The 24,697-nt window shown below is 47.4% G+C and overlaps 1 protein-coding gene and 1 non-coding gene across 6 annotated transcripts in view; both read right to left on the bottom strand.

Annotated features, from left to right (window-relative positions):
• Nucleotides 1-24,697, bottom strand: part of HIP1 (huntingtin interacting protein 1) — a 156,746-nt gene that overhangs the window by 38,160 nt on the left and 93,889 nt on the right. For 4 of the 5 annotated variants that reach the window (XM_057748230.1, XM_057748233.1, XM_057748232.1 and 1 more), the window contains exons 2-7: nucleotides 17,488-17,551; nucleotides 13,383-13,525; nucleotides 13,087-13,143; nucleotides 6,766-6,846; nucleotides 2,818-2,894; nucleotides 2,306-2,367 (exon numbers count right to left, since the gene is read on the bottom strand). In XM_057748230.1, the coding sequence (XP_057604213.1) occupies nucleotides 2,306-2,367; nucleotides 2,818-2,894; nucleotides 6,766-6,846; nucleotides 13,087-13,143; nucleotides 13,383-13,525; nucleotides 17,488-17,551 (484 nt within the window). The remainder of the gene's footprint in view (nucleotides 1-2,305; nucleotides 2,368-2,817; nucleotides 2,895-6,765; nucleotides 6,847-13,086; nucleotides 13,144-13,382; nucleotides 13,526-17,487; nucleotides 17,552-24,697) is intronic. The other variant, XM_057748234.1, reaches the window with a different exon arrangement.
• On the bottom strand, nucleotides 24,117-24,189 carry TRNAW-CCA (transfer RNA tryptophan (anticodon CCA)). Its single transcript has one exon. It is a non-coding gene; the product is annotated as a tRNA-Trp (tRNA).

Genomic DNA, 24,697 nt, shown 5'->3' with positions numbered 1-24,697 from the left:
TTGTTTCTTCGGTTTCTTCTGGGATATCTTTTTCTTCTGTGCAACCTCCTCTTCTGGTTTAGGAATAATCTGTTCTTTTTCAGGAAGGATCATCTCACTGTGGGAGGGAGAGCTCATGTACGGGTTGATCCGACCATGAGGTCTAAGTCTTGTGCTGCGTCTTGGGGGTTTTGCTCACCTGGATGTGCTCAATGACCAGAGAATCTACATCTAAGCCCTTCAGTTCTGCATCACTCTCTGCATTTTGGGGCACGTGCAGTAAAAATTCAGCACTCTTTTTGGGCCACCGACCCTGCGTCCAGTGCCACTGCTTGGCCTGGGCACACCTACTGACTCCACCATTGTAACGACAGAGTGGCACATGTTGCTTCTGTCAAGTGACATCCTTCAGACACTTGGTGGCTTTTTGGATAGGCACACCCTTCATGGTCTGGGCAGTGTCACAAGTGTTCTTAAAGTGAACCCGAAGACTTGATCCTCTTGACTTGCATGATTTTGTGGGGTTTTGTGGGTCAAGTGAATTGCAAACCATTTTTAGAGGTCACCTCAGGCCACTTACCGGAAAAGGAAGAGCGGCGGCTATGGGAGAATTCATGAGAACTCGACATCTTGTGAGATTCCCAGCCAAAGGCGCAGATGGTTCTAATAGCACAAACCTTATAAGGGTCTTGGAAGGAGGTCTCGTAAGGATTAAATGAGAATGTCCTATAAAGTGCATGGCAACGTGCAGTGGTTCTTCGCGTTGGTTTTGAGATTGATTAGAATTATGTGGGAAAATTTAAAAGCTACTAATATCTGCCTGTAACTCCTCCACACCCCCCCCCAATGTTTTCATTGGTCTAGGGTAGGGGTGGGGCATTAGTGGGATTCAAAAGCCCCCCAGGTGATTCTAATATGCAGCCAGCGTTGAAAACTATATTTTCTAGCTCATTGCTTCTCAAACCATAGCATGCCTCAGACTCCCCTGGTAGGATCACTCCCGTAGAATTCTGTGGTAGAAGGGTTCTGTATGTGCTGTCCACTATGCTAGCCACGTGCAGCTGCTGAGTGCCTGCACTGTGACAAGTGCAACTGAGGCCCTGACTTTTTAATGTTATTTAATTGTAATTAATGTAAATAGTAACACGCAGCCAGTGGCTACCATGCTGGACAGTGCAGACTTGGGGAGTTTGTTAATAGATGGTTGGGCCCCACCCGCAGAGATTCTAGTTCAGAAAGTCTGGGGTGGGACCTGAGAATATGCATTTCTGACAAGTTCTCAGGTGACGCTGATGCTGCTGGTCCAAGGCTCACACTTTTGAGATTCACTGCAAGTGCCCCAAATAAATGTTACTTATAATTGGTCCACATTTCCCGCAGTTGAAAACCCGGGGCATCCTTCCGAAGGTTCTGGTCCCAGTCTTACAGAGTCACAGATTAGAACTCAGAAGCTAGACTTCTTCCAGTACCAGCTCTCTCAATTTCTGTGGCTCATAGGAGGTGACTGAGGACGGGAGAGGGGTGGGGAGCTCTGTAGAGGAGGCTCTTGATTCTAAATCAGTGCCTCTCCTGGGGATGAGAAAACCACCACTATTTAACCATAGAGGGGTCTGTGCAAAGACTTGGGGTAGCTCTCTCTAGAAGATTCTATCTAATTCACCCCAGATAATTCCAGGGCATTCAGCTGGATGTTGACAGCATTTTATGAACTCTGTCCACCTGCTGTTTCTTCACTGCTGTTCATGTAGAAAATAAGCATTCCTGAACTTGGTTGTTGAGCACTTGCTATATGCCAGGCACGGGGCTAGAACAGAGCTGAGCAGGGCATGGTTCCTGATTTTTGAGGAGGATCTCAGCATCTATTGCTAATAACCCAAGTGATCAATGCCTATGTAAACAGAGCCAGGTATCATGGGATACCGGGGCAGAAAGGGTGACTGCGCAGGTCACCTGAGCAGAAATCCACCCTGAGGGCCAGCCCCACTGAGCAGCAGACAGGCCTGGGCCAAAGGACTGGCCAGTGCTGGGGCCACAGTCCAGGGGCTGTCTTTGGACCCTTGGAGGCCTGGGCTTAGGGAGGAGGCCAGCAGGGTGGGGAGTGTGCTCTTCCTGCTCACATGATTCTGAAAACGCCCCTGGGCTTCAGCCCTTCCCTGCACCAGGGCCAAGAGAGCAGACACGATGTGGGTAGCTCCATCTTCCTGGCCCTGAGCTGCACCAACTTATATGGAGATGTGGGCTAGGCTGGCTGGTCCAAGCAGGGAACCAGGCTGCGGGTTAGGGGATGCCCAGGACAGCCTGGGCCAGATGGGAGGGAGAGACTCACCAGTTTGGAAGAGGTTAAGTTCACACTCCAGGTAGTCGAACATCTCCACTGTCAGCTGGAAACTGGACCCAAGGGGAAAGAGAGCTTATGCTCCACGGACTGAGGCCAGCGCTCCACCTGTGCCTGCCCCCACGCTCTGTGCTGCCGCCAATGTACACGTGCACAGGTACACGCACATAGGTACACGCACGCACATCAACGCCAATTCTTAGCCCCCACCTCAGTGAGTATTAAGGCCACTGGAAGATCAAGCAGGGCGAATTCAACAGTGGCAGCGGCAAAGAAGAGGGCAGAGGGGCACAGAGAAGGGGGCCTGGAGTGGGAGACGCCCTGGAGGGGTTCTGGTTGAGGCACCCGCAGGAAGTGGCCCCAAGGTCAAGACACTCAGGGGCTTCAGTCCCCACCCCAGCCACTGCCCCTGTCCTCAGGTCCTCTGTGACCCTGACCGGGAGTGACAGCATCTACCCAAGCATTCTTCCCCACCGGGCCAGAGTGTGAGGCCAGCCACATACAAGTTGTTCACATCGCTCTCTCCGGCCTCGTCCAGCTGCCGGTCACTCATCTGAAGGTTGCCTGGGAACCTGGGATTCTGGAAGGGAGGCAGAGCAAGTCAGAACAGGGCGCCTCAAGAGCTCTCTATACAGACCAACTGAGCCGACATCAAGCAGACCAGCCCCACGGAGCTCGGGCAGCAGCAGGTGTATTCTGCTAGGGCGGGCACCTGCACACTCCCAGGGGAGGTGTGGCAGCTCTCACAACCTCATACACACACACACACACACACACACAGGTCCGGTGATTGGCTCACAGCAAAGGACACCCACCACCCATCAGCACAGAGAAGGCTCCGTCCCAGCCCTGAGGCCCAGGGGAGGGCTCCTCCCTCACAGTCTGTGCCACAATCATTCTTCAGGGCGGACGGCCCTCAACCTGACCCCCGCAAGGTGCAAGCAGTGCAGCATTTGATGTCTATTCATGTACATTCTGAATCCTATCCAGGCTTCATGCTGTCCTTTGGCCATTTCTTAAAGCTGCTGTAGTGAGTTCAGGGCAGGCAAACCCATTCTCATGTTAACTTTAGCAAAACATAATTAGTAAAATAAACGTGAAGGTTGGAAAATATTACATCCAGCACCCCCACAGTCAGAGGAAATTATTTGGGGTCATCCATTGTCAAGTATGTACATCCTGCTCTCGTTCTCGGTGTGCTCTGTTGGGAGTGGATGGAACACAGGGCAGTGGGGCCGGTGGAGGGGAGCACAGAGATGGGCAGCCAGTCCATCAAGGGGGCTCTAAATTCCAGCGTGAGTTCTTCAGTCTCTGAAGATAGAAATCCTCTATGCTGGCACCTCCCTCTCCCGCTGTAACACCCAACGCTCTGGCCTTGCATCCCCCCCTGCTCAGGCCCATCACCCCTGTCCCTCTGCCTCACACACTCAGGCTGGTTCCTTTATCACCCTGTTCTGGCTGTATGGACATTATGGTGACCTGGTCCCCTTCTCCTTTGCCCTCGTCTTTCTTGCAGCCTGTCCTCGACCACACTGTGGTTAAACCCAGTGAGCCTGGGTCTTTGTCACATGCTCTGTGCCTCAGACCAGTTGCCAGTCTCCTGGAGAAGGACCCACAACTGGCGTCACTGTGAAACCACGCCCTCTGGCTCTACTGCCCCATAAAAGTCCTTGCTACTGGCCGGCTGGTTCCCCTTCCCGTCAACTGCCCCACTCTCCACCTGGCTTGGCTGCCATGCTGGCACCCTCAGCATGTACCTGCCTCCTTATATCACTGTTATTGCAGCATCCTGCTTCCCACTCCCTTCCCCACTTCAAAGGTACCCAGCTCTCCTTCCCTTCCTCCAGCTTCAAAGAGAAGGGCTGCCTCCTTCCTGACTCAGGATCAGTGCTTCTCCTTGTGTGCTATCTGAGCCAACCTAGCTTCTGGTTCATTCTCTCACTCATCCAACAAATCCCAACTGAGCACCTGCGCTGGGCTAGATGCTCAGGACACCCACTCAGGACACAGGGAGACACGTACACCTACTCTCTGTCTCCTGGGAGCCCACAGTGCAGAGCGCCCATGGTCCCACCTGCACCTCTAAGTTCCTACTTACTTCCTGTGATCCAGGTCTTTTCCATGGCACCCCATCTCCCTCTGTTACTGTCCCCCTCTCTCTCCTCCCTTTCCTGCCAATCTTCAGGAAGTCCCTAGCCCTTCTCTGTCCCAGGGACAACTGTTCTGATTCTGGCTCTCATCATCTTCCACGCCGACAGCCCAGCTTTCTCCAGGTCACCCTCCAGCCTATGAATGGACGGCCTCACACCCCTGCCCGGTTGCCTTCTGCTCTCCCCCAATCTGCTCCTCGCACTAACGTGGATCTCCTGACAGCTCCACGTGGACGCCAAACTGTCCTGGGCCTCCTGCCCTTGTGTCTCCAGCTGATCCTCTGCCTGGAACGCCCACCCTGACCTTCCTCATAGGCCCCCTCCTCTCTACCCACTAAGTGGCAGACTGGGGTCTGGAGGAGGGGAACATGTATTCCACAGCAGGGAGGGAGGGATGTGAACGGTGGGGCCAGAGGGCGAACTGCCCCTGAATGTATTTTCCAACCGTGGCTGCTGCGACGTATCCCATTCAACACGCTCTCTTCATGACGTGACCCTGACATTCCACCTGCAGTGGTGTCAGTCCCCTCCCGGTGAATCTAGGGACCTCTGTGATGGCCTCAGCCAATGTAGGATGGTGGGAGGGATGCTCTGTGACTTCTGAGTCTGGGTCATCTAAAACCATGCATTCTACCTGTTGACAAACTCGCCAGGCTGCGAGGAAGCCCTGAGACTTTGTGAAGAGAGGCCAGGCCAGCCCCACACTGTTCCAGCTCCGGCCGGCATCCGACTGTAACTGCACGGGAGACTCCCAGCCAGAAGTGCCCGGCCAGGCCCTTCTGGGACTCCAGACCAACAGAGGGTCAGAGATAACACAGGACGGTTGTAGTGTTAAGCCACTGAGCTCCGGGGTAATGTGTATCCAGCACGATAACTGTAACGCTTTAAGGCTGAGCTCAGGCATCTCTGCCTCTGAGGAGCCCACCTGGTCACCCGAGCCTGGGCAAGATACCCCATGACATGCTTCTCTGTGCCCTCCTGCTTCTCTCCCAACCGCACTGTGACTCCCAAAGGTAGCAGCAAAGTCTAGTCCCCTTTCTCTCTTCAGAACCTAACTCAGCCCTGGCCCAGGGCAGCCCTCAACGATACACGAGGGGAGTGAGGGTGGCCACTGAGCACAGCATGAGCTTCTGCATCATCCGGACCTGGGTTCAAATCCCACCTCACCACTGAGAAGCTTTGTGACTCAGGCAAGGGACCCAACCACCGTCTGAATTTCTTTCCTAGGATATGATCATACCTACTTTATAGGGGTGTTGTGAGGATTAAATGATGTTCAGAAAAGGTTGAGAACCAACTAGGATGGTTTCCATGAATCAAAGCTACCCCTCAAGTACATAAAAGATAGTGGAGATAAAAGACACTAAATGATGGTTACTTTTTTTTTTTTTTTTTTGGGCACACGGGCTTAGTTGCTCCGCGGCATGTGGGATCTTCCTGGAGCTGGGATCAAACCCGCGACCTCTGCATTGGCAGGCGGATTCTTAACCACTGCGCCACCTAGGAAGCCCCGATGGTTACTTCTTAAATCTCCTCCCTTCTCCATTTCCACTGCCAGCTCCCTAATTCAGGCAGTTTCCCCTCCCACCAGGCGTGCCATTCTTCCCTACCTCCTATTCCCACCACACCCACCCCTCAGGGACCACCTCAAGCCCCACTTCCTTCATTTGGCCCTGCTGGATGCCACATCCCTCCATCATTTCAGAACATCCCTGGCACTTTTCTGTAGGCACACATACCTGCCTGGCACTATTACATGGCTACTACAAGTGTATAAGCCTTCTCTCCCCAACGGATCTGTAAACTCCTAAAGAGCAGACCCTTCTACCTTATTCTTCTATGCCACTTGACATACAGTTTTACATGCATTAGGTGAGCAAGAAATCCCAACTAAAGTCATATCTTGATTAGAAGGCTCCGTGTGGAAACTTACTATATAAATGGAAGGGGCTGTTTCTATTAACAATCAAGTCATTGCTTCTGAAGTATTTTCCTAAGGGCACCTGGTAGATCGGGTTCCTCTTTCTATTTGCAAAATGGGGAACAAAAGGTGCAGAAGACTGGGGCCCAAATCCCAGGCCCCTTGTCACACCCCAGGGGCCTGACCGCAGTTGCCCTGTAAAATGTTTCCTCTCACACAGCTGGGATGTGGTGTGAACAGTCCCTGAGAAGCCAGGTTGTCTTGTTACCCGAAAAACCTGACAATTAAGCCCAGCCAGGTGTGAGGGGATGGGGCGGGGGAGAGGTACAGCGGGGGAGTGTGTGGCTGGCGGTGGCCGCAGGATTGTTGCAAAGACTCACTTTGGTGTGGTATTCCATCTTCGTTCTCAGCAGTTTGAGGTAGATGCTGCAAAGCTGCCCATACCCCTCACTCAGGTGGCCCTTTCCGGAAGAGGAAAGAAAGCAGGGTGTCAACACAAAGAACATTGGGTTGAAAGACCTATAGCCAGGACTTCTTTTTAAAAGAATTTTTTTTTCCTGAGTATGAAAATAACATACATCTGCTGTTGAAAATTTGGAAAATATAAAAAAGTACACATGCATGGGACTTCCCTGGCAGTCCAGTGGTTAAGACACGGTGTTTCCACGGCAGGGAGCGCGGGTTCGATCTCTGGTTGGGGAACTAAGGTCTCACATGCCGCACTGTGTGGCCAAAAAAAAAAGGGGGGTGGGGGGGTGCGTATGCAAACGAATCATCCTTAACCAAACCGCCAGATATAATCATGGCTAACATTTTGGGGTACACAATGACACAATGCTATTTTATTTTTTCAATTTAAACAGACTTAATTTTTAGCAGTTTTAGGGTCACAGTGAATTGAGCAGAAAGTACAGAGATTTGCCATATACCCTTTGCCCCCACACATGCACAGCCTCCTCCACTGTCAGTATCTCTCACCAGAGTGGGACATCTGTTATCATCTATGAACCTAAACGGACACATTGTCACCCAAAGTGAAGTTTACATGAGGGTTCACTCTTTGTGCTGTACATCCTACAGGGTTTTTTTTCTAAATTAAAAAAAAATTATTTATTTATTTGGCTGCATCGGGTCTTAGTTGCGGCCCGTGGGATCTTTTCATTGTGGCGTGCAGGCTTCTCTAGTTGCCGCTTGGGCTTCTCTCTAGTTGTGCTGCGCAGGCTCCAAAGCACATAGGCTCAGCAGTTGCTGCACACGAGCATAGTTTCCCTGTGGGATCTTAGTTCCCCGACCAGGGACTGAACCTGTGTCCCCTGCATTGGAAGGCTGATTCTTAACCACTGGACCACCAGGGAAGTCCCCTTTCTGTGGGTTTTGACAAATGTATAATGACATATATTTACCACCATAGTATCATAGAGGGTAATTTCACTGCCCTAAAACTCCTCAGTGCTCCACCTTTATTTTAAAATAAAAAATGGAATCAATTTGGTTTTTTTTTCACTTAATATACTGTAGTTTTTTCCATCGTTTTAAATTTTTTTCTTCATCTTGTTTAGTGACTGCCCAGTACGTTATAAGTCTGCATCATAATTTATCAAACCAGCTCCCTACTGTTGTATGTTTTAGTCGTAGGCAAGTTTTTCTATATAAACTATGTTTCAATGAACATTCTTACAGTATCATCTTGTGTACAAACATCCTTTGGATAAATTCTGGACAAGTCTTCTTATTTAAGAATTTTAAGTCTCCCACCTTTAGTAATCAGTCTGGCAATGGGTATCTCTTTCCTTCTGTCTCTCTATCTAAGCACAGGAGGGGAAACACCTGCTCCAGATGGACTCCAACAGACTAACAGCATCTATGGTATTATACTTGGGATGGGGGTTTTAGAAATGGGACCAAACCTAGCTGGTAAAGAAGCCTTCCCATGGAATCTGTCCACGGAGTCATGTCCTAGGTGCTTGGGAAGAAGCTAGGCTTAGCAGAGTGATGCTGGCAACTCCCTGTTACATACAAAAGAAAAGGGAAATGGGGCACAAAGAACCTTAAACTGAGTAACTGTGGCTCCCATGCCAGTCTTCTACATTTCCTTCTAAGCACATATACATCCTCTAGAGTAGAGGAACCCCTTTGTAAAGATGCCTCAAGGGGCACCAAAGAGAGTTGAGTAATCGAAGGAGTTTAAAATCATCAATGCCAGAGATGACAGTATTTCATAATGTATTCATTTTCTGTGACAATTCATATCTTATTAATTTTTATATTTGTTGATTATAGAAAAACCAGAAAGTAGTGAAAAGTAGAAAAAGCAAAAATATTCTCATCATCAAAGACAACAATACTTCATGTGAAAATGCACAAGGATCAAAAAGTAAAAGATGAGTGGCTCCAAGACTTAAATGTAAAATGCAAAACCATGAAACTCCTAGAAGATCACAAAGGAGAAAATCTGGATGACCCCGAGTATGGTGACGACTCTTTAGATATAACACCAAAGGCACAATCCATGAAAGAAATAATTGGTAAGATGGGCTTCATTAAAATTAAAAACTTCTGCTCTGCAAAAGACATTGTCAAGAGAATGAGAAGAAAAGCCACAGACTGGGAGGAAATATTTGCAAAAAGACACATCTGATAAAAGACAATTATCTAAAATATATAAATATACTCTTAAAACTCAACAATTAGAAAGCAAACAATTCAACTGAAAAACGGGCCTAAGACCTGAACAAAAACCTTATCAAAGAAGATGTACAGGGACTTCCCTGGTGGCGCAGTGGTTAAGAATCCGCCTGCCAATGCAGGGGACGGGCTCGATCCCTGGGCCGGGAAGATCCCACATGCCGCGGAGCAACTAAGCCTGTGTACCACAACTACTGAGCCTGTGCTCTAGAGCCCGTGAGCCACAACTACTGAAGCCCACGCGCCTACACCTGGTGCTCCACAACAAGAGAAGCCTCTGCACTGAGAAGCCCACTCACTGCAATGAATAGTAGCCTCTGCTCACTGCAACTAGAGAAAGCCCGCTCACAGCAACAAAGACCAAACACAGCCAAAATAAATAAAATTTGAAAAAAAAAAAAAAAAAATGTACAGATGGCCAATAAACAAAATGCTCCACAACCTATGTTAACAGGGAAATGTAAATTAAAACAATGAAATCCTACTACATATCGATCAGAATGGCCAAAATCCAGAACACTGACAATACCAAACGCTGGTAAGGATGCAGAGCAATCTCATGCACTGCTGGTGCGAATGCAAAATGGTACAGCCACTTTGGAAAACAGTTTGGTGGTTTCTTACAAAACTAAACATACTATTACCATACGATTCAACAACAGAGCTCCTTGGTTTTCACCCAAAGGAGTTGAAAACTTACATCTACACGAAAACCTGCACATGGAAGCTTACAACAGTTTTATTCATAATTCCCAAAACTTGGAAGCAACCAGGATGAGCTTCAGTAGGTGAATGGATACATCAACTGTGGTACATCCCAACAGTGGAGTAGTATTGAGCGCTAAAAAGAAATGAGCTATCAAGCCATGGAACGACATGGAGGAAACTCAAATGCATATTACTAAGTGAAAGAAGCCAGTCTGAAAAGACTACATGCTATATGATTCCAACTATGTGACATCAGGAAAAGGTAAAACTGTGGAGACTGTAAAAAGATCAGTGGTTGCCAAGAGTTGGTGGTGGGGCTGGGGATGAACACATAGAGCACAGAGGATTTTTAACTCAGTGAAAATATTCTGTATGATGGCTACATCTGTCCAAACCCATAGAATATACACCACCACAAGTGAACTCTAATGTTAACTATGGACTTTGGCAAGTATGATGGATGTGTCAGTAGGTTCATCCACTGTAAGGAATGCACCACTCTGGTGGGGCGAATGGTGATAATAGGGGAGGCTATGCACGTTTGGGGGCAGGGCGGGTATATGGAAACTGTCTGTACTTTCCACTCAATTTTTCAGTGAACTTAAAACTACTGCTCTTAAAAAAAAAAGGTCTTAACTTTTATTTTTTAAATTAATTAATTGGCTGCATTGGGTCTTCATTGCTACACGTGGGCTTTCTCTAGTTGTGACAAGCAGGGGCTACTCTTCATTGTGGTGGCTTCTGTTGTTGCGGAGCACAGGCTCTAGGCATGCGGGCTTCAGTAGTTGTGGTGCATAGGCTCCAGAGCGCAGGCTCAGTAGTTGTGGCTTGCAGGCTTTAGAGCACAGGCTCAGTAATTGTGGCACATGGGTTTGTGTCCCCTGCATTGGGAGGCGAATTCTTAACCACTGCGCCACCTAGGAAGCCCTGTGGTCTTAATTAAAAAAAAAAAGTAAAAGAGGTTTCTAACTTCAGAAATTCTTAGTCAAATGGAAGAGACAGGCTACATAGGAAAAAAGAACTAAAAGAATTCTATTTTGGATAAAAAGGCAGGCAGGCTAGGTACCTGGGTTGACCTTCCCACTGAAAACTACTAACACTATTGAGTGAAATATTAAAAACGCTTTGAAGGCATTAATGAACTAGCAAGAAAGTAAGGAATCCTCAGGCCAGGAACTGAGTAATTCAGATATTCAGAGAGCAAATGCCTTGGTGGGGTCAGGGAATGGTGGGGAGAGGGCACTCTGCCACACCAAGTGAACCTGAGTTTTGGTTTTCTGGGAGGCCCTCTATCAAGGGCCAGGTGGTGAACAGGAGGCAGGGCTTTCACCTGCCCAACTTGAAGGTCCAGTGGAAGAGCCAAAAGACTGACTCCTCAGTGCAGGTGAATTAAGGGTAAATTGGAAATGACATACATGCACTCCTGCACTGAAGGAGTCCCCCTGAGGACTGCAAAGAACATCTACTGCTTTAAACTTCCACTGTTGTGATCAGAGGAAGGAAAAAACTACTGCTGAGAATTGGACCTGTGAGCCAGTCCTCAAGGGGATCTGCTCAGAATTCACAAAATTTTTAAGCTGAGAATTTAGTTAATTTAGAGTGATCTCAATGGATGCAAATGCCAGTTCTCTCTGGAGGAACCTGCCTTTGTTAGAATTCAAAGAAATCCCACCAAAAAAATCCCCGGGAAAATGAGCAGCTCACAGTAGAAAAATAACTAAGCACAAAAAGAAACTACATAGCATGAGCAAAATTCACCAAAACAACAGATGGCAGAAACAGATCTTTAAGGACTTTAGATACTGGCAGTATAAAAAGTGATATATAAAATTGCTATATTTAATAAGCCTAAATAAATTAGAGACTTTTAAAATATATGCAAGGCACAATAAATTATGAAGAATGCCAAGCAGATTTGAAGAAACAAAACAAAACTTAAGATTCCAAGAAATAAGAACAACACTAAAATTGAAAACCTTATGGAGAGGTTTAGCAACAGATTAGACCCAGCTGAAGAGGGAATAAGTGAACTGAAAGCTAGATCTACTGAAATTATCCATAATGCAATATAGAGACAAATGGTATAAAATAAGATGGGAGATATAAATCTAAACATATAATGCATTATAATAAATGTAAATAGAGTAAATGTCCAGTTAAAAGACAACACTGTCATCTTGAATTTTTTAAAAAATCCAACTAAATGCTATTGACAAACATATTTCTAAGACAAAAGAAAATGGAAAAGTCAGTCAATCACTATGCTATACATCTGAAACTAACATAATATATTATAAATCAACTATACTTCAATTAAAAAAACTGAACTAGCTCACACAGCAAGACAAAAAACTTTGAAAAATCAGTATCATATTGATTCTCTGGCTACAATGCAATAAATATATATGTAAAAATATTAAAAATATGGAAAAATCAAAAGTAAAAGGATGGAAAAAGATAAACCAGATAAATTCTAGCAAAAATGGAAAAAGACCTAAGCTTTTCATGTTACAGAAATGTAATAGAAAGCTCTTTCGCATACAGTTGGAGGTTTTGGGGACAAACCTCTGCTTTGATTAGGTTAACTAGTCTTGTGATTAGGAAAAGCCGCTTCCCTCTCTGGGCTTGTATTTCTCATCTATAATGGGTAGACTGGACTACATAATTGCTAACATTTTGTGAGTGCAGACAGACACAGGTAAGAATTTGAAGGAAAGGACTAACACACTAGTTCTTAACCAGTGGGGCAAAAAGACACATCAGAGTCAACTGGGGGGATTCTTCAAAAGGCAGATTACCATCCACATACTCCTTAAATCTAGAGGGATTCGGTATGTGTACAAAAACTCTCTTTTCAATAGATTCTGATATTGTCACCTACCTCCTCCCTCTTTTAAAGGCACTGAGAATCCCTAGACAGGAAAGAAAAACCACTGGCATTAAGGATTGGGAATGCCAGTTCTCAATGTACTGTGACACCAATGGGACCGGTAGAAGGAAAGAAGTAGGAACTGTGATAATGTCACTGCCGAAGGATCCCAGTGCCCAGAGAGCATTGTGACATGAGCGTCCACTGGCAGGTGAAACTCCCAGGCCCTAGAACTTCCCGACAGCTTCCAGGGACCCCAGGTAAGACTGTGGATATCACAGTTCCATTTGGGGGCATCTTTGACCTCCCTGATGCTCGTGAGAGAAATGTTAAACAAGCTGAAAGAGATGAATTTGTCTCATTCCACAGTCCTTGTTCTGTGGCCTCTGGGAAAGCATAAGGCGGCACACGTGGCCCCTGGGGATGTGTCCAAACTCACCCACATCCTGCTCATGTCACTCAACTCGTTTTTGTATCTCAGAGAGTCCTTGAGGACCTGGAGAGAGAAGAGAAGGAGAAAAGAGAGAGGATGGTGAAACATGGGTCTGGGGTGGGCCAGAGAGGGTGATGGGAGAGAGACGAACGCGTCTCTGAAATTGGTACCCAAGAGGCCAGGAGATGGGGCAGCTGCCATCCCAGTGTGAGTGGACAGTGGCCCTTGTGACTCAGGGAATCACACTTTCCCCACACGGGTCGCTAGCTCCCTGCCCATCCCCCGAAGCCCCAGGAACTCACATTTGGGTGTCCATCCCGGAGGAGTTTGTGGAACACGTGGCAGAACTTCCAACAGAGCACAGCGTTACTGGAGAGGGGCAGCCGGTTGACAACAGACCAAAAGGTCTGTGCCCCCTTTTCATGGTGGGTGCCCAGTATGCACGGTGAGGGAGGGTCATGGAAAACAAAGGTAGGGGTCCTGCCAGGGGAGCCATCCCTGGGATGGAGCCACCAAAGGCCACTGCAGGGTTGTGTGTTGCTCACCACACCTGGCACTACCCAGCAGGGGCCGCGGCTTATAATGAAGGCACCACAGACCGGTATATGTATCCTGGCAATTTTTTGGCGGATGGCAAAAAAAGTGCCTCATTTGAAGAAAATTATTAGATGATTTCCCCAGAAACAGCAATGTCTTTTGGGAGGGATTTCTTTTCCTAAAATTTGCACAAGTGTGTTTTGGGCCAGCAGTGGCCCTGGTTGGCCTTTAGCTGGAAGATGCTTTGGTTGGAATCAGGGCTTTGCTGTGGGAAGACAAACTCTGCCCTTCCCCTAGGTTTGCTGAAATTGTGACGGGGCCTTTGCAGGGGGCATAATTACAGCTAACATTTTAACACAATACAGCTTCTCAAAATTCTTTTCTCATCCGCTGTTCAAATGCGAGAGTATGCATCAGCTCTCCAAGGGCCCTGGCCCCTGCTGGGGACCCTACACCCTGGCTACTGACACTCTTGGTTCCTCTTCCAGGTAGCACCTGACTCCTCTCCTGTTAGGTACTCTGCTCTTATCCTGAAAGCGGCAGTCTTTAACATGTATTTTTCCTAAATGAAAAATGACTCTCACCTCTTTTAAAAACCTTCCTGGCCTGGTTCAGGGGTGCCTCATTTCCCAACACCTCGAACTCCCTGTATACAGAATCCTGGGGCCACTTCCTCCCAAAATCCAATTCCAAACACGCCTGCCACCCGTGGACCGCCTGCCACGGTTCACATGTACTAAATGTCCTTCTGGCCTCGAGTGATTTTTAACAGATCTCCAGGCCTCTGTAATTAGGGAGCCCCCCCCCCACTTTTTTTACACTTGGAAGACATTTACATTTATTTTTACTTTCCCCACATTACCAATTACGGATATAAGTGGCCTGTATCTCGATCAGAAAACATAGCACTATTGAGTTACTATCAATGTCATATGCAATGGAGAACGCAATCTTTGGTCACAGCATTAAGAGCTCCTGGATTTAGTCCCATCAGCTCTCTCTGAAATGACCTAAGGGAGCCCTTTTTGAGGCAAGTAGAGGATCTCCACATTTCTTTTTTTGAAGATTTATTTATTTTATTTTTTTTGGCTGCGCTGGGTCTTTTTTCTCTGCTTGTGGTGAGCGGGGGCTACTCTTTGCGGTATGCGGGCTTCTCAGTGTGGTGGCTTCTCTTGTTGCAGAACCCGGGCTCTAGGCATGCAGTCTTCAGTAATTGTGGCATGTAGGCTCAGTAGTCGGGGCTTGCGGGCTCTAGAGAGCAGGCTCAGTAGTTGTGGCACACGGGCTTCGTTGCTCCACAGCACGTGGGATCTTCCTGGACCAGGGCTAGAACCCGTGTCCCCTGCACTGGCAGGCGGATTCTTAACCACTGCACCAGCAGGGAAGCCCCCACATTTCTCCTGTAATGGATGCTTACACAGGCCTCACACACCCAGTAACTGGACACCATCAACCCCAAGTACGGCAATGTCCTCGGAACTTTCTTCATCCAGGCTCAAGTAAGACGCGCCACACCACTTAGGAAGACTTGCCTCAGGTTAGAAACTATGGGACTCACCCAAAAGACATGCTGTTTTGCTTTTGAGCTGGAAGGTGTGGTAAAGTTCCCCCACCCTGGACTGAAATTTGCATTTTGAGAGGGGCTGCCTTGAAGACGGACTTTTGGGTCTAAAATCTGAAATCAGCCTTTGGTCTTTGAGTGATTCTGAAATAACTTACGAATTCACCTAGGGAGGCAGGAAGGCAGGCAGGCAGGCAGGCAGGAAGGGAGAGAGGGAGGGAGGGGGGAAGGAAGAGGAGAGATGGACAGCCCCTCACCCTCAACTGAGATGACTTCTCATGGTAGACTGTGGCTCCTTTACCCGAGAGCAATCTGCTGAAACAGAAGCCAGGGACGTGTGGAGCTGTGGGGCACCCTGGCTTGAAAAGATTTTGAGGCAAGCAGACCTTTCTGTCTTTCTTTAATTTTACAAGCATTTTAACGCACCCAATTTGTGTCAGACACTCGGGGATATAAAGAAAATAAGACTTCAGTCCTCAGCCCTCCAGGAGTGGATGCCACGGTCGGGGGTGTCAACCTGTTCACCAGTCAGGCACCCGGGATAAATGGTTGCCTGAACAGTATTTCTAAATGAAGCCAGGCTTCTAAATGCTTATTCAGTTGGTAGTGAAGGTAGCTGATGTTCTTTAAAAGTATCGATAAAGTGTTTTGTGAGATCTTTAGGCTTTAAAACTCTACTGTACGGAGTGGATATTCTCAACATTTATCCACTCCTTAGAAATTGTGAGGCAGAGAGATTCCCAGAATGTCAGGCCTTTGAAAGCTTCTTTGGCCAACACTGTCATTTGAATTAAGCCTCACAGAGGCCCCAGTGGGCCCACTCAAGGTTCCAGGGCAAGTCAAAGAGCTCCAGAGATGGGATTCCAGAATCTGCCCCCAGGTTCCTTCCATCGGCCCAGGGAACCTCCCTGGCAAGGTGTGACTCGGCCACTACAGGCCTGGCCCTCTCTGTGCTCACACCCCATCCAGAGGAGCACACTGGCCCGTGACCACTGTCTCTCTCTCTCACTTCATATCTCACACAAGACTAATCAGTATTCTTAGCAGGGAAGGGTCAGGACTGGGTAGCTCCCTGAGAAAATCAATTGGGTCACTAATAATGAAAGCTTTCCTTGGTTTGGTTTTCTTAACTCAGTAAAGTATCAAGGGAATGAAAGGGCAAGGTCTGGCTAGGCTCACAGTTGGGCCAGGCTTCTGGGGTACCCAGCAGAGATTCTATAGCCCCATCTTGCAGCAAAGCCCTAATTCCAACCAAAGCATCTTCCTCTAAAGACAAGCTGTTTTCCTTCCAGTGAAGGGCGGTACATGCTGTTAGCAACACTTCCCGAGGGCCTGACCAGTTCTGGGTATCGCACTGGTGTACTGGGCTTCCTTGGCCTTCTAACCTGGAGGCTCTCCTCCACGGAGGGATGGCGGTGGGTGGCTTCGAGATAGGCTGCTCCCATGTGACTGGCTGTGATGCAGCCACCATGCTGAGCCCCGGCAAGAAGGAGCTTCCCACAGCAGACAGAAGCCCAGCTTCCCCTTGCCCTGTGCTTGGCCCAGGCACACACAGAGACAAAGCCTTCGCCCCCGGCGGCCTCTCCTCCAGCCTTTGGGGATTAGCCCTCCAGCACCTGGACTTGACCTCAAGGGCAGGTCCTGAGGGATCCATCGGCCAGAGCGCTGCCTGCCCTTCTCTTCAAAGCCACAGACCCACGATGGCAGTCGCCCAGGGCCTCCACCAACTCAGCGTGGGGGGCTTGGTGAAAACCATCAAATCATCCGTTCCCTAATCCACCCTGACTTTCTTGTCTCCTTCCCTCTGGTTTGGGGTGAACCAGTTCACACAAGTGGCTCTTATTTCCATGACAGAGCCTCTGCATCAGCTTAAGGCCAACCACTGTAGCCAAGACCTCTGTTTTGCTTTCATGCTCGGAGAAGGGCATTTGATCATGTCCCCAAGGGGGTGGTCAGTGTGACAAAGTACAGTGCTAGCGTGCTTTGATGACACAAGTGAAAACCCCTCTGGTACCCAGAGGAAATATCTCAAAGTGGAGTAACTTCAAATGCCTTGGCAGTTCTGAGAAGCGAAGTCCCAGGAGAGGAGCGGGACTGGGCTAGATGGCCGTTTTGGTCTCTTCCACCCGGACGGACTGCGGGCTCTGAGGCCGGCTGTTGCCAACCCACACTGTTCAGGCCCTGCAGGGGCCTGGCCGGTGTGGGGGTTCCCCTTCCTGCAGCTGAGCAAGGACGCCTTGCCCTGACCCCAGTCCCCACGATTTGACCCCCCTCGGGGTTGGTCTTCCCAGCAACATCCAAAAGGATATTTCTGGCGTGTTTTTCCTTTACGGCCACTTCCTGCGTATTAATGGCCTTATTGATGCTGACAGTCTGAAAAACAAGAGGGGGGGGAGGGGAAAGGAGGATGTGATGAATAAGCTTCTGACAGTGGCTGAGACCCTCCTAGACGTCCCGCCCCTTCCCCTCCCTCCAATGACTCCTCTCTCGCTGCAGACCCCCTGCCCCCCAGTCCCCGCACAGGGCCCCCTGCGGGGGGCAGAGGTGGGCAGCGCTCCCAGGCCAGCTGGCCCAGGCTGTCCTAAGGCAGCGGGCTTTGCTGCCTGGCATTGGCTGTGCCCAGCTGCTGCGCCCGCCTGCCACTCATTCACTTGGCACAACAACATGGCAATTAAAGCCTGCACAAAGGGATGCCTTTCATCCCCCAGGGAAACATTATTTCTCTGGGAGCAGGAGGAAGAGGCGCTGAGATCAGGGAGGGGCTGGGCTCAAAGACCGTCCGGCTGCCCCTCTCTCACAGCTAGAACCTTCCATGCAGGCCTTCCCTAGCTGGCCTGGGTCAACAGTGGTCACTCTCCTTTCTTGTTTCCCCACTCTTAGGCACTTTCCAACTCCTAACCAAATACCCTTTTATTTTATTTCTATCATAAGGCGTGACAAATATTCACTCCTTTCTGGTCGTTTTTAAAATCATAACTCTCTTTTGAAGTTAGCAAAGCATGTTATACATGTAAATATAACTTAGAAAAATACATACACGGGATCATATCATATAGGCTGCTTTTTTAAATACAGCCTTTTTCTGTTTTGCTTTGCTTCCTTCCACAGACGTCATTCTACCGCAACCCATGTTAGCAACCTGTTACGCATCCTGTGTGTGTGCACGCGTGCGCCTGCACCCACACACCTACACACCCCTACATTCCAAAGGGGTTAATTTTGTCACTGTTCTATAAAACTGGGACTGCCATTCACAGACTTTTTTTTTTTTTTTTTTTTTAGGAACACAGACTTTTTTTACATCTTGCTTTTCTCACTCAAAAATATCCCATGAAACATTCTCCAAGTAAACTGTTAAAACTCTAGTTCATTCTTTACAAAGATAACGTAATATTCCATGGTATGGGTAGATGTGATTTACAGCATCCTGTGTTGAGAGGCAATTTATTTCCAGTAAACTATTTTAGTAAACATTCTTATATATACAACCTTATTAATTGATGCTTTCATTTCCAAGGGATAGAATACTAGGAGTGAGATTAATTTTTAATTTTCATTATGGAAAAGTCCAAACATACACAAGTATGATTAGTCTAATAAACCCTCAAATAGTCAGTCCCCAGCACCAACTATTATGAACTTGCAGCCAGACATGCGTCCTTATGGGTGAGGGGTCACAAACATTTTCTGTAGAGCCAGTTAGTAAATATTTTAGGCTTTGTAGGTCACATGGTCTCCACTGCAATTATTCAGCTCTGCTGCTGGAGCGAAAAAGCAGCCTCAGCGATACTAAATGAATACAGAACGGAATGACTGTGGCTGAATTCCAATAAAACTTTATTTACAAAACCAGGAGGTGGTCTGGACTTGGCCTGTGCCTCTAGGGTGCTGACTCTTGCTTTGTACCATTGGTCACTGATTCCCTTACTCCCTGAATTATCTGAAGTAAATTCTAGGCGTTACACCCTTTTACCAGTAAATATTTCAGTACAAACTTCTAAGAAAAAAAAAAAAACTTTAAAATTTAACCATGGGACTTCCCTGGTGGCACAGTGGTTGAGAATCCGTCTGCCAGTGCAAGGGACACGGGTTCAATCCCTGGTCTGGGAGGATCCCACATGCCGCGGAGCAACTAAGCCCATGCGCCACAACTACTGAACCTGCGCTGTAGAGCCCATGCACCGCAACTACTAAGCTCACGTGCCGCAACCACTGAAGCCTGCATGCCTAGAGCCCATGCTCTGCAACGAGAGAAGCCACCACAATGAGAAGATGAGAAGCCCAGGCACCACAATGAGAAGATGAGAAGCCCAGGCACCGCAATAAAGAGTAGCCCCCGCTCGCCGCAACTACAGAAAGTCCGTGCACAGCAACAAAGACCCAATGCAGCAAATAAAATAAAATAAAATAAAATAAAATAAAATAAAATAAAATAAAATAAAAATAAAATAACCATAATACTATGATCACACCTAAAATTTTAAGGATAATTTCTTAATGTCATCAAATGGTTAGTGTTCACATTTCTTATATTAAAACAAACAAAAAACTTTCTTGCAACTGATCTAATTAGGATCTAAACAAGGTTGCTATCAGGCTTTGTAAACAGGCTCTAAAAATTCACCTTTCCACTGGCAATGTTGAAAAGTATCCTTCCAATAGGGGTTATCATTTCATCTCATTTTTGCTGGTTTTACGGGTATAGTGACATTTCATCATTAACTTGTAATTCCCTGACTGCTAGTAAGTTTTCAGTATTTTCTTATATGTTCTCATGGATGTTGATTGCCTTACCTAGTTAAGTATGTTCATCTTACCTTTTATAGCTTCTATGTTTACTTACAGTTTCTCCTGCATCATGTTTATATCAGTAGACTCTTCCTCTAAGTGTTTTATTGTTTGTATTTTACATTTGAATCTTTTTACAAAAAAATAAATTTATTTATTTATTGGCTGCATTGGGTCTTCATTGCTGCACACGGGCTTTCTCTAGTTGTGGCGAGTGGGGGCTACTCTTCATTGCAGTGCACAGGCTCCTCATTTTGGTGGCTTCTCTTGTTGCAGAGCACGGGCTCTAGGCGTGCGGGCTTTGGTAGTTGTGGCACACAGGCTCAACAGCTGTGGCTCACGGGCTTAGTTGCTCTGTGGCATGCGGGATCTCCCTGGAGCAGGGATCAGATCTATGTCTCCTGCACTGGCAGGCGGATTCTTAACCACTGCGCCACCTAGGAAGTCCCTACATTTGAATCTTTATCTGGAAAAAATACACACTTACATATATGTCATATATGTATATGTACACGTGTATGAGCATCTTTGGTATAAAATAGGTTATTTCTAGGTTTTACCAAGATACCTTCTTTTATATCTGGTTTACATAACTTTTGGGCGTGTTCTTTAAGTCCACTTCTGCACATATTTTTCCCCCTACCGGAATCAACTTTTTTTTTTCAAATTGAGATATAGTTAATTTACAATGTTGTGTTAGTTTCAAGTGTACATCAAAGTGATTCAGTTATACATTATATATATATTATTTTTCAGATTCTCTTCCCATGTAGGTTATTATAAGATATTGAATATAGATCCCCATGCTCTACAGTAGATCCTTGTTGTTTACCTAATTTATATATAGTAGTGTGTATATGTTAATTCCAAACTCCTAATTTATCTCCCCTCCCCCGTCCCTTTTGGTAACCATAAATTTGTTTTCTATGTCTGTGAGCCAGAGTCAACTTCTTTAACAGCATAAGCTCTGTTGTGGGTTGAATTGTGTCTTCCCCAAAAAGATATGTTCAAGTCCAAATCCCCCAGCACCTGTGAATGTGATCTCATTTGGAAATAGAGATGTAATTAGTTAAGATGAGGTCATTGGGTGGGTCCTAAATCCAGTATGACTGGTGTCCTTATAAGAAGGCCAGGTGAAGACACAGGGACACAGACACTCAGGGAGAAGACAGCCATGTGAAGATGGAAACTGACAACAGAGTGACGTGCCTACAAGCCAAGGAATGCGAAGGATGGCTGGCAACCACCAGAAGCTAGGAAGAGGCAAGGATGGATTCTTCCCTAGAGCCTCCAAAGGGAACATGGCCCTGCTGACACCTTGATTTTGACCTTCTAGCCTCCAGAACTGTGAGAGAAGACATTTCTGTTGTTTTAAGCCACCTGGTATGTGGTAATTCGTTATGACAGCCCCAGGAGACTAACACGGCGTCCTTTTCCCATCAGGCTCCGTCCCCTCTGAAGACAAGGAGAGTGCAGCTACTCCTTTCCGCTTCCCTACAACACATGCAGGGGGCTCCACTGAGCACAGCCGTTGGCTGTCAGTGCAATGGTAATAAGACCAGCCCAGAAGGATTTTCAAATAAGAGATGCTGCAAGAAAGAAGTAAATGTATATTCCCCCAAAACCTCCCAGTGAGGCAGCACGTGTGTCCTATGTTTCCAGCGTCCTCTCCACAAGTTCTTCCTTGGACCTTGTTTCTCAGCTTCTGCTTCCAGGCCCATCCAGGCCATACTCTTTGCTTTGGACTTCCTCAGGTGAGTTACACACTTTCAGCTGTGTTTCTCTCCAGGCTCCAGAACAACGATGGGATCCTGGCTGCAGACAGACCTCTGGGCAAAGTGACCACGTCTGCTGAGCCCTTAAAGGTTGCCTGCGTTCATAAGGAATTATAAGGGGCCTAAAAATGTAAGAGGACAGCAAAAGACGAAAATCCAGTCAGGTGCGAACCGGATGTGCTCAAGCTTGAGGGGGTTGGTAAAGACAGCCAGTAGCACGGGCTGTGATGGGAAAAGAGAAATCCACGCTGGCCGGAAATGCTAGAAACCACGCCAGGGCCTCGAGGGAGGACTGTGATGGGCGGGGTTTAGATGTAGCCCACAAATATCTGTTCATACTGACCAACCAAAGACCAACTGTCCAAGCTTGTGCTCAGTATGAGCCTTGCTTACAAAAAAAAAAAAAAAAAAAGAATCCTTAAAATTCCCTTAAGCCACATAAAATAATATACCATGAGTCTGTAACTATACATTCTGTGTGTGTGTATGTCTGAAAGCTGAAAATGTTCTATGCTCTACATACTGAAAGGAGGGAGAGATGCCGTGAAACGGATGCTGCTCAGGGAAACGTTATCAAAGAAAGGGGTTACCTGTCTGTCCCCAGTGCCTCCCCTGCCACTGACCAACTTCTCTCATTGACGCTGCCTACAAATTCGAGGGGCACTTATGGTTGTTGCACAGAAAGGCTAAGTCACTTGCCCAAGGTCATACTATTCGTGCGGTCAGATCCTCAAGCCCAGCTCTGGAAAGGCTTGGAACATGAGGGCTGGTTCTGCTGCAGGGCCACGTGTGTGCAAGGGCAGAAGCGGGGGATGAAGGTAGAAAGGGAGGTGGCACTGTGTGCGGGGGACCAGTGGGCTCTGGAGGGGCCAGGAAGGGACAGAAGCAGCTGCAGGGAAGAGAGTTGAAGGAGGCAGCTATTAATAGCAGAGAAGTGAAGGAATAAAGGCCTCAACCTGAAGGATGGAAGAGAAAATGGAAAGAACCCAACGTAAGGTGGGCTATAAAACAATTCCAATGGGACTGGCTGGTAGGAGCTCCCAGTTACAGGTGGCATAGCAGAGGGGAGAATCAAAGATGCCACAGAGGTTTAGAAACTGGGCAGGTGGCAGAAAAGAGGCAGGCAAGAGGCCGGCATCTCGGGCTGAGGGGACACTGTAAGCAAAAGACAAAGAGGCTGGGGGGGGTGGGGCTTGAGGTGAGAAACAGCCATTTTTAAAAGACTGAGGAAGTGAACTAGCAGTAGCAGCGGTTATAATCATCAAGATAATGGCAGCTAACAAGTCATTACTATCCAGGCCCTGTGTTAATAAGTATCATGTCTGAATTATCTCATTAAAGTCTTATAACTCTACATCCTATGAGTAGATGAGTAGGTGAGATTAGTATTAATCATCTTCATTTTACAGATGAGGAAACCAAGGCTTAGAAGGGCTACGTAAATTGCCCAAGGCTGCTCAACCAGCCAGTGTAGAGCTGGAACTCAGACTCGGAAGTGGGGCTCCACAGCTCAGGCTCTGGATCACAACCCCCACAGGAGACGTGGCTCGCCACACCAGAGACACAGCACCAGGGTCCAAATGATTTCCACGGACTGGAAAAATGGGTGAAACTTCACAAGATGCCATCCAGCAGGTACAAAGGGAGTTGCCTATATTTAGGTCTAAACTCGCTGGCACACAGGAGATATGACTGAAAGCAGCGCTTGTGAAAATGATTTAGGTGTTTTATTTGGCTGCTAACTTAATATAAGCAACATTGTGATGTGGCTGATCAAAATGCAAGCCTGAGCTCTGGATGTATTAAAAGGAGTATAGTGTTCAGAATGAAGGAGGGGATGGTTCTAACTCTCTATGAAGATGAATTCACATGTAAAACACTATTCAGTTTTAGACCTTGTACATTATGAAGGAAACTGACAAGTAGACTACTTCTAAAAGAGAGTGACCTGGACTGGGATGAGCCTGGGGCCTGAAGAAAATTTAGAGGAATATCAATATTCTGAAAGGTGGTCATGTGGAAGGAGGAACGACTCCAGGAATCAATGGGTAGAAGTACAGTGAGGCCATTTCGGAATAAACTCAAAGCTGTCTCATGAAAGACAGAATGCCCCATTATTAGAAGTATACAGGCAGAGGCATGGCAACCTCTCCTTAGGGTACTGTGAAAAAAGACTTATAGGCTCAGGCTGGATTAGGTGATTTTTCGGTTCCTTCTCACTGTTAGACTCTGTAAAGGCCCTTCAGATGGAGGGCTTCGGATATCAGGGCAAGAAATCGTGACCAGGTGGACACTGAGATCCACAGAAGACTTCTTTTTTTCACATTATTTTTTATTTTTTATTTTTGGCTGTGCCATGGCTTGTGGGATCTTAGTTCCCTGACCAGGGATCGAACCCAGGCCCCCTGAAGTGGAATCATGGAGTCCTAACCACTGGACCACCAGGGAAGTCCAAGAGAAGGCTCTTCAACAGGAGCAGGAGAGGGACCAGGTACAAATGTCCGTCCGTCCTCCTGAGTTTGAGGAGGTACCTTTTTAGTGCCCTGAAAAAGGAAAGTGTGAAACAACTTCTGTGTGGACATTCAGAGTCACAGCCCCAGTACGAGCCCAGGACCTAACCTAGCACTGGGCTATAGAATGAGGTTTCTACCCAAATCAACAGCTACAAGACACCTGCAAGCCCTGGTCAGGAATGCCCCAGACCCTTCTCTCGCAGGTCTGGCAGGCTCCCAGGAACGTCCACCTACTGCAGCCAACAAGCTCAAAGTTCTCCAAGCAATGCTTCTCCACCTAGAAGTCGGGCGGGGTCCAGCCCATAGCTGCAGGCCCACCACCTGGCTTCTGTAGCAAGGCTTCTTGGGCTCAGAGGCAGGGCTGAGCCTCGGGTCCTGTAATGACAGGCTGTGGTTCTCCAGGGTCCTCGGAATCTCAGACACCAGGACACCTCCAGGCCGGA

The sequence above is a fragment of the Hippopotamus amphibius genome, chromosome 9, assembly GCF_030028045.1.
Source record: "Hippopotamus amphibius kiboko isolate mHipAmp2 chromosome 9, mHipAmp2.hap2, whole genome shotgun sequence".
Classification (NCBI taxonomy): Eukaryota; Metazoa; Chordata; class Mammalia; order Artiodactyla; family Hippopotamidae; genus Hippopotamus; species Hippopotamus amphibius.
This window is presented reverse-complemented; position numbering and strand designations above follow the sequence as displayed.